Genomic DNA, 10,594 nt, shown 5'->3' on the forward strand with positions numbered 1-10,594 from the left:
TACAAACTACATGGAGCTTACAGTTTTCTTATATATCTTTAGTTTCTTAGTTAACAATGAGTAACTGAATATATTATATCATTTTAAAAGATTAAAATTGCTATCATTTTAGCTATCAAAACTGGAGTAATATACCAACAGTAAAGCATCTTAATAAGTATAATTTTCAGGGTGAATTTAATAATCTTCTTGAATTGAAATTCCTATTGTCACATATCTGTTTACCATATCTAAATTCTGTATCCATTTGATCTTTGATTTGTTTGGTTTCTGAATTGTACTTTGCCAACAATTTATAAATAAGATCCAGCAGGAGTTCTGAATTATCTCAAATTGTAAGATTTTCAAATTCAGTCAGGCCCCTAAATGTTCCCCTTCTTTCTACAATTGTTTCTGCCACTAATTTGAAGATACTGAAAGATAGTGCACAAGACCATTGAGATAAAAAACCTTAAAGATTTTATCTTTTGTCTTATTAATAACCTTGCAGTCTAAACCCATTATCTCTTAACTGAGCAAATTTCTTTGTGTTTTCCTCTTAATAAAAATAAGCATTTAATAACAAAGCAAGAGGGCAAAAGTCTGGGCTTATTTAACCAAGCGATTCAATATTATTGCATGATCCCTTATAAATTGTTTGTTTCTGTTTGTATCCATCTAGAGGTTTTTGAGGGGGGGGCGCCTTTGAATCAGTGTTGACTCCTGATGCCTGATGACTGCCTGGACAAGTCCCTGCAGTTTTCTTGGCAAGGTTTTTTGAAAGTGGTTAGCCACGGTCTGCTTCCTAGGGCTGAGAGAGAGGGACTGGCCAGAGGTCACCCAGCTGGCTTCGTACCTAAGGCGGGACTAGAACTCCGGGTCTCCTAGTTCCTAGCCTGGTGCCTTAACCACTGCACCAAACTGGGTCTCTCAGAGAGATATTGAGGCAGAGCATATAGAAGTCCTCCCCCTTCCATGGAGGTAGCTGGATCATAAGGAGATACAATCCACTCTGTAACTCATATTAAGCAACTGGCATTTTAGTACAATTTAAAAGTTGGAGCCACCAATCACTATTTCAAATCCTGTAAAATCTTAAATGTAATCTTTGGTCTCTTACTGTAATATATGTAGTTCTTTCCCTGTTTATGCCACTTATTTTCAATCCTTTGTAAAAAAAAAAAGTTAAATTTTAGTAAAATATTCATTTTGATAGTAGCAATAAGCAAGAGAAGTCCAATTTTTTCAATCTGAAAATATATGCTGTTATATTTTTCCAGCTCTATAAAAATGTTTTGAAACAAATCATTATTTTTATCAAGTACATTCCTAAGTTTTTAACCTTTTTTTTTTTTTTTTGCAGAAGTGTTAAATCTGTTACTAGATGCAGATATGATATTGCTTTTCTTAGATTCCAGGTCAACATCTGAGGTTTTTTTAACTGATATAAAACCATATTATTTATATTTATTTATTTATATATATATATTCCTTTAACACTAATAAGGAGTCTTTTGGTTGAATGATTATGGTTGAGTGATTATGGCATATAATTTCAGTTTATGTTTTAGAATTCCTAGTTTAACTTCTCAAATTTTATATACTTGACATATTTTCATTGCCAATTGTTCTAATGTTAGTAAAATAATGAAGGAAATGGGGCAACTTTGTTTTGTCCTTTTTGGTATGGTGCATTGTTGTGATAAAAAGCCTACTTTTTATTTCATTTAGTAAAAATGTATTTTACTATTTTCTTATGATTTTGTTTCCTTTTTAAATGCTCTGTATCCATGTGAAAAAAATTAGAGCCACAACTCATCTTTTTCAAAACTTCAAGCATAACAGACCATTCTAGATGATCAAAGGCTTTTTCTGTTTCAAAAAAAATCCTAGCCAATGTTTTATTGTTTGGATTTATCTTGTCAGTAACATTCAGTCTATGTCTAATGTTGTCTCTCATGTATTTCTTTGGGAGAAATCCAATCTGATCAGGTTTATTACATATATATTTTCCCTGCAAGTATTGCTGTGAAAACCATATAATCTACATTTAGTAAAGAGTACACTATTCAAAGGGGAAACCATAGATCCAGCCTGCCTGAATCATGCATTTAGCTATTGGTAGTAAAACAAGTACTATGTTTGTCCAATTGTGTTGAGCATAGGCTTCCTGGGTTTCCATGTTAAAAGCAAGCAATTCATGTACATCAGTAAATCAAGAACACCAAAAATCACGTACCACACATGAAGCTTCATATTGTTTTCCCAGTTTGGGTCTCAAAAATGCACTGAGAAAAGACATAGATTTTTGTTAAAAGAATAATTATAGGTATAGTATACAGTTAAGTACTCTAAATCATTGGCACAATTATTTAGACTGTGCTAAAAAAGTGTAAATCTGTGTGTAAATTGATAGATGTACAGATGGAAATATTATTGTGTCATTACTGGTAAACATAGTTTTAAATAGTTGGGGGCAAGTTTCCATAAGATGTTAGTGTTCAGTTTTAACTGGAAAGAAGGGATGTTCATACATCAACAACATACACACAGACAGTGTTAAAGCCAATAAAAGAAGTTAAATTCCTTGTGCTGAACCATTTTAGCAATGGTGACAGTAGAGCTCCTCTCAATATGCTTCAATATATCCATTGTGAAGATGGGGGACTGGAGCTGCAATTCCAAGCACACCTAACGGGGGAGTAAGGTGGGAGGTGGGAGGTTATTCATGGGACTTGAGATGATTTTCCAGAGGCCGCCCAATGTTCCCTTCCTCAAACACAGTCTTCCCAGAAGCATCTTCCTGGGCAATGCTGGCAACGGGCTCCAAATCAAAAAATGGATTTTCTAATGTTTCTTCGGATGGACAGCACCACATACCCTGACACCTGCTGACTCAGCAGAGGGCACTGAGGAGGTGGTTTCATGGCATGCAGCGCTGGCACACAGCCAGCAGAGACATCAGGCTGGAGGCTGAGGGAAGGGAGAGAGCATGGATGTATCATAACTGGAGCCCCCAAATAGGGACCACCACTAGAGGGCAGCAGGGAGTCCGAGGTTTCTGTATCTCTGCTGTTACCTACAGTAGTGACAACCCCTCTAGGGTCCCCCTAGAGCACACCGGACCATTTAGGGAAAAGGTAGCTTCTCATTGCTCCGACTTCGATCTCCTGGAAACCAAGAACATACAGCCGGACGAAGAGGCGCACCATTTCTCAGGCTGCCGGCCCTTTGAATCCCAGCGAGGCTTAGCGGGCAGCGCCCCCTATTCTCCCTTACCTGGTTTGCCGCCACAGGAAGGTCTGGATAGGCAGCGGAACCCCTCGGCCGCTCTCCTGGTCGTGCCCTTCCGAGCTTTTCCTTTTCACCATGGTGCCGGTTCCTGGGCCGCAACAGCTGTTAGCCCATCGCTCTGCTTCGCCGCAGCAGCCCTCTCTGCCTCCGGCTCCGCTGGTGCAAAATGGCTGCAAAAACAGCGGCCGCAGCCAAGCGGGGAAAAATCAGCGCAGCTTGCGGGGAGGCGGCGGCGGCAGCCAAGGACGAGGGGATAGTCGCCCCCCGCCCCGCATGACTCCCTTCCTTCAGAACCTCCTTCTGTGGACAGCAACCAGCGCGAAGGGACCTGCGCGTTATGTGTCCAGGGGACACCAACGCGGGGGGCGGGCGGGAGGCGATGGTGGGGAGGAGCGGCGCCTCCCACGGAGATCAAACTCCCCGGTCTGAAGTGGAAAGTTTGGGGAGCCGCAAAGGCTTCCCGAATTTCCAGCTTCCTCCTTACGGCCATAAACTCTGATTCATTCCCTAGAACGGATCCTTTAAGGGACTCAGGGACAGAGCCGCTGCATTTTCATCTTTATGCAGTAGTATTTCCACTCTTGGCTCGAGGGGGTTATAAAGTAACAACTAACTTGCTGATGGAGTCCTACAATTTATTTCTGCAAGGGGAAAGTTAAAGAAAGTAAATGCTGAAAACCCCTGCTTAATCAAAAGCATTATTTGGTTAGGAAGTGAAGGGAACCTGTTTCACAGTCACAGGAACAGATCTAGGAAGCTTTCACAATATTTCTCTTCCTATTTCATTCCCACAACAACCCTGTGAGGCTGGAGAGCTGCTCATTTTGGGGGCTTTCCTGGCCTTAAGGCTGTCCAAGTGAGTAGTGTCTGCAGTGACTGGCAGCAGCTCTCCAGGCCTCAGACAGGAGGTTTTTCCTGGTCCACCTGGAGCAGGAGTGTTTCAAATGGTGCCCCGTGGAGCCCCAGGGATCCACAGGAAGATGAGGGGGTTCCGTGAGAGACAACTGGCAAACAAACAAACAAACCAACGTGTTTCAAACACAGCCAATTTTCTGTCTCTAGAGCTTTGCCTCTTGATTAGGGGTTTAGAGGATATTTTTTTAAAACTAACAGGTTCTGCAGCCTGAAAAAGTTTGAAAACTCCGGCCTCGGGCATAGGACCCCAAAATGGCACCCAGAAGTACCAGTGTAACCAGCAACACAGTCTCCTGGCATCCATCAGACTTTCTCCTCAATCTAACTTAATTATGTCATTTTTAAACAAATGCATTATTATTATTATTATTAATTATTATACAGCTATGAAGCACAAAGAACCTGCTTCAAGCATAATTGGCATTTTCAACAATTCCTGTGGACCCAAACCACCTCAGAAGCATTCTAGAATTCTTCCCAAATCTTTTAGCAGCAGTTGCCATGGGAGGCATTTGTATTTTGGGTTAACAAGTGATAAGCCATGTCCCTCTGTGTTTCAGCCTTCCTCCATAGTGTGTCTCTGTGGGGGGTTGGCTAAACTGCAAAGCACAAGGGAAGGGTTACCTACACTCTTTTCCGGATCATGTGACTGGGAGGGAGGGGGCCTTAGAAGGGAGCAGTTGCCAACATTCCGAGCCACTTCCCAACCCCCTCTCCCATAAGGATGCATTGAGAACCTTTGTGAGGATTTTTTTCTTCCTTTCTTTTTAAACCCTTGACTGATCCAGCCCAATCATCCTTTTGCCAGATTCTTCCCAATAGCCAATTACATCCTATTCTGTTCACTTTTCATAGAATTATTGTGCTAACAGACAGGCAGACCGATAGACAGAGCCGCATCACCTTTGCTTAATTTCTTTCCAACATTCTGTTGAGTTGGAAAGAAGCAATGCACTGCTGTCCAAGACTATCGTGTTATTTATTCAGAAAAAAACAAAAGTAATCTAGAGAGGGCAGGTAATATCTTGGAAGGGTAGAGGAAGTGGCAAGGAACAACTGTACCAGCTTGCTTTTTGACATTGACATAGCCACCCCTAGGGCAGTCCTTTTGGGGGAATGACCGTAACATGGTCAAGAGGTTTCGGGATCTTGGGTTGGGGATTAAAACTGCAATTTTCTGTATGCACACAGAGGCTCTACCACAGACCTCTGGCCCTTCCTTCATCGTGGAAGCATTAATGCTTTGTAAAGGGTAACATTGGAGTCTGGGAAGAATGTCTTCTGCAGTGGGGTTTGGAGAAATGGATTTATTTACCCAGAATTTGGAGCTCAATTTAGTTACATGGTGTTCATCTGCTTTTTTTTTCATTCATAAATACATGTGCATTATACAGTCGTGGGAAAAAGTAAGTACACCCTCTTTGTGTTCTATGGTTTTATGTATCGGAACATAATAAAAATCATCTGGTCCTGAGCAGGTCGTACAATTAGGTAAAGACAACCTCAGATGAACAACAACACATGACATATTACACCGTGTCATTATTTATTTTTACAAAAATAAAGCCAAAATGGAGATGCCGTGTGTGAAAAAGTAAGAACACCCTATGATTCAGTAGCTTGTAGAACCACCTTTAGCAGCAATAACTTGAAGTAATTGTTTTCCGTATGACTTTATCAGTCCCTCACATCGTTGTGGAGGAATTTTGGCACACTCTCCTTTACAACATTGCTTCAGTTCATTGAGGTTTGTGGGCATTTGCTTATGCACAGCTCTTTTAGGGTCCCGCCACAGCATTTCAATCAGGTTGAGGTCTGACTTTGACTGGGCCATTGCAACACCTTGATTCTTTTCTTTTTCAGCCATTCTGTTGTAGATTTGCTGGTGAGCTTGGGATCACTGTCCTGTTGCATGACCCAATTTCGGCCAAGCTTTAGCTGTCGGAGAGTTGGCCTCAGATTTGACTCTAGAATACTTTGGTATACAGAGGAGTTCATGGTCAACTCAATGAGTGCGAGGTGCCCAGGTCCTGTGGCTGCAAAATAAGCCAAATCATCACCCCTCCACCACCGTGCTTGACAGTTGGTATGGGATGTTTGTGCTGATGTGCTGTGTTTGGTTTTCGCCAAATGTGGTGCTGTGCATTATGGCCAAGCATCTCCACTTTGGTCTCGTCTGTCCAAAGGACATTGTTCCAGAAGTCTTGCAATTTGTTCAGATGCAACTTTGCAAACTGAAGCCATGCTGCCATGTTCTTTTTCGAGAGAAGAGCCTTTCTCCTGGCAACCCTTCCAAACAAACCATACCTGTACAGTCTTTTTCTAATTGTACTGTCATGAACTTTAACATTTAGCATGCCCACTGAGGCCTGCAGTGTCTGAGATGTAACTCCTGGATTTTTTGCAATTTCTCTGAGCATTGCATGGTCTGACCTTGGGGTGAATTTGCTGGGACGTCCAATCCCGGGAAGATTGGCAACTGTCTTGAATGTTTTCCACTTGTGAATAAGTGTCCTCAGTGTAGAATGATGGACTTTACATTGTTTGGAAGTGGCCTTATAACCCTTCCCAGATTGACGGGCAGCAACAATTGCTTCTCTAAGATCATTGCTGATGTCTTTACTCTTTGGCATTGTGTTAACAACACCTGAATTCTTGAGACCAGCACACCCCTAAAACTTCGGCTTTTATAGAGGTGGTCACACTTGCTGATGGTCAGTTAATCAAGGGCATTTGATTAGCAGCACCTGGCTGCTACTTAGCCTCTTAATACCTATGGAAGCAGTAAGGGTGTATTTACTTTTCCACACATGGCTTCTCCATTCTGGCTTTATTTTTGTAAAATAAATAATGACATGGTGTAATATGTCATGTGTTGTTGTTCATCTGAGGTTGTCTTTACCTAATTGTAAGACCTGTTAAGGACCAGATTATTTTTATTATGTCCTGATACGGAAAGCCATAGAACTCAAAGAGGGTGTACTTACTTTTTCCCACGACTGTAGGTACTTGAACAAATGTCTTTGGAATGGACATTTGTAGGACCATAGTATTCTGCTCAGTTGCCACAATAATAGCAATTTACATGTTACATCTAACCCCTCTTTTTTAGTGGTTAAACCTGGGATCCAGACAATATCTTTCTACTTCTGATAAAATCCTCAAGCAATGAATCATGGACTATATAATATAAACTAAAACTTAATATAGATTAAACTCCTACTCAATAAATTGTAAACATGATCAGATGGACAAGTGTAATGGTATGTAGGAATGACCTTGGGACACAGGAAGAAGAGCCACAGCCTAGACATCAACCTGATAAATGGATTCTGAGTCCAAAGGAGGGGTGGGGGTGGAGAAAGCATCTTAGAAGGGACCCTCCCTGTTTTCAGGAGAGTAAAAGTAAGGGAGGGGAGAGGTGCTTTCAGACTTGCAAGATTTTGTTACTGTAGCCTTACAATAAAGGTCATATTAGAACTCATGGTTGGTGCTTCTTGTCTGGACTACCTTGAAGGGCTGACAACAAGTGAAAGAAGGTAAAAGCAGGGCAGAATCTTGCTCTCTCTCCTGCCACCACTGATTTATTGAATGTCTTCTGAGCAAGGCTTAGAAACAATAAACAAACAGACATCTGGGACTTAACCATATGCCTGAAGTTAGCATTTTGCTAAAAAATTACCTTCTAAATATGTGTGTTTGTATTTGCATTTCCATTATGTCACTCTAAGTGGTCTACAACCTCTATATAGAATAACACAATGTATTATTATTTATTATTCTATAAGCAAATAATAACAGCAATAATACCAACAAAAAGAAAGAAGGAACCTCACAATAAAAATTTATAACTCTTATAAAATAGTCAGTCTTACATATATAGTGTATTCATCCCATATTACACCAATAAATTATTAGCCTTTAAGTCAATTTACCATTTTTCTAAACAGTCCTCCAATCACAATCTCCAGTCTTGTACATATACATTCTTCAGAATATTATATAATTGTTGAGGGTGGCTGTGGCCAATCCCAACCTTGTAGTAATGTTTGTTTGGTTTTGAAACCACAAAAGTGCCCGATATCTATTTCCATTGCCTTACTGCTAATTTCCAAATCATTGGTATATAATTCAAAAGACCAATTAGCATATGAAATGACTTACATCAAAAAGAGAGCCAAAATAGCATGAGATCACATGGTATGAACCACAATTACTTTTGAGCACTACAGTTTTATCAAGTAGCTGAACCCATAATATTCTTTTGTTGAATTAATTGTAATTTTAAATCTATAAAGTATAACATGTAGATGCCCAAATGATTTTCCACTCTCACCCAGTGCCTCATTTTTATTGATGTTATTCTAATTTTTTGTAAACTACCCAGAGTCATTGAGAATCAGGCAGCATATGTTTAATATATTATCATTATCATTAATGCTTCCCTGCACTCTTCGAACTCTTTTGCTGGTGTATTCTGACAACTATCAGCACAGAATTATTATAAGCTTATTATTAAAATATTATAATATTAAAGCAGTTTCTGAAATATTTGGCCTGATAGCCCATATCAAAATATTGCACGCTGTGAAGACATTGCTATCATTAACAACCAGCAGCATTATTAGTTTTAAGATACTTTAAAAGGCCTTGGCCGGGGGAACCTCTTTTACCTCTCCACCTAAATGAAAACAAGAAAGGGACTAGCCTCAACTTAAAGAGCAGTCTCAACTGTTGATACAAAATATAACCCTTGGCAGGATTTATGGAGGATGTTTGAAGATATGAGAGTGCAGGGAAGGAGCCCTTCTCTTGAGAAGAAATATCACGTTTGAGCTAAGTCATCCACAGAAAATGTCATTAAGGCCATGTTGAGAAGTCACTCATTTTTTACTTCGCTGCTAAGATATATGACAGCACTGGAGAGGACAGAGTTTCTTTAACGGAGGGCCAGCAGAATTGCAGATATATTCAACAGGAGTTGAATCCTCATGTTGAAGGTGTGTCCTTCATATGAAAACTTTGACTCAACAAAAGTCAAAACTGAGTGAACCAATTCATTGTGAGAAAGTGCAGAGACTATCATAGATACACTAATCTCTCAGCAACCTTAAATTTAGAGGACTCTTAATCTGAACCCTGGAGATGCAGCGAGACATGGATACTCAGAGAAAGAACAGCCACAGATACTGTGACCTAAGGATGTCAGGAAGACACGGCGCTGGCTATAAGGATTCTGCCTGGATGCATCTGTACCTGTCAGTTTGTTACCATCCAAGTCCATAAAGAGAAAGAATCCATCCTACTACTTAGTTAACCACCAGGAAGAAAGATGTCTCCGTTTTCAAAGGAAAGGCAGTTTTAGCAAGTAACTTTGCATACCAGAGATAGTTCTGTGGTTGCTATGACACTCATTTCATATTATGTTTTATGACTGCTTCCATACTGTGCGGCACATAGCCAAGCAGCACAAGACAAAAGGATAGATATATCGAATGCAGAGCATATCAGGATGAGTATCTGCCATGGCTCTCTCTTCCTCTTTCTCACAGATGCACACAGCAAGCAAGAGAGTGAGAGAGAGAGAGAGTGTTCTCACATGTATAAACTCTGTGCTTCTGGCCTGGGTGTCCAAATTCATTAGCTAAATATCTTTGGCAATTAGTTAATTTTGCATCTAATTGAGATGTCACTGTACAGATGCTGGCTTGGGAATTCTGGCAGTTGAAGTCCACACATCTTAACGCTTCCAAGTTGGAGAAACACTTTACCATAGCAAAAAAGGATGCTTTTGGAAAGCTTGCACTAGTAACCAATATGTAACAAGAACACAATAAAGTAATTAAGGAAAATATTGCAAATGTTCCCTTTGCAGGCAAAATATTTAAAAAAGGAGTCACTATGCAACCTCAGATGTTCTTGGAGGAAATCATCTGGACTCAACTCAGTCTGTTTCACACAGAGATTTGAAAGCAAAACAACTTTAGTTTAATAGTTTAGTTTAGGGTTTAGTTTAATGTTTAGTTAAGCTGAAAGATGAATAACTCTGGTGGAAAAACAGGGGGAGAGCAACTCTGTTGATCCTTATGGATCTATCCTTGGCTTTTGATAGTACTGATCATGAGACCTTATTGGACCAGCTCAGTGAGTATTCCACTTTTATCTGCAGAGATGGTCCCAGAGAACAGCTTTGAAGAAACTCATTTTGTCTTGTGGATCCTTCCATGATCCACTCTGAAATGCTTCACAGTTTTTATGCCCCTCATGCCGTTTAACGCATGTATGAAACTGCTGGCTCTGAAGTGGGGCGTCCCTGCCAATTCTATTTCTCTGTTGTCAGAATCACATGCAGCTGTGCTGGGACCAGACTGCTATCTCCATGATTCAACCCACCAAATGAGAACCA

General features: G+C 40.4%; 1 protein-coding gene across 1 annotated transcript in view; it reads right to left on the bottom strand.

Moving 5' to 3' along the window:
* UNC80 (unc-80 homolog, NALCN channel complex subunit) overlaps nt 1-3,365 on the bottom strand; it is a 159,381-nt gene extending 156,016 nt beyond the window's left edge. Inside the window, exons 1-2 of the mRNA XM_063303281.1 lie at nt 3,259-3,365; nt 2,219-2,267 (exon numbers count right to left, since the gene is read on the bottom strand). Coding sequence (XP_063159351.1) covers nt 2,219-2,267; nt 3,259-3,350 — 141 coding nt within the window. The 5' untranslated portion in view covers nt 3,351-3,365. The remainder of the gene's footprint in view (nt 1-2,218; nt 2,268-3,258) is intronic.
* Between the last annotated feature and the right edge of the window lie 7,229 nt (nt 3,366-10,594).

Source organism: Candoia aspera, chromosome 1 (genome assembly GCF_035149785.1).
Source record: "Candoia aspera isolate rCanAsp1 chromosome 1, rCanAsp1.hap2, whole genome shotgun sequence".
Lineage (NCBI taxonomy): Eukaryota > Metazoa > Chordata > Lepidosauria > Squamata > Boidae > Candoia > Candoia aspera.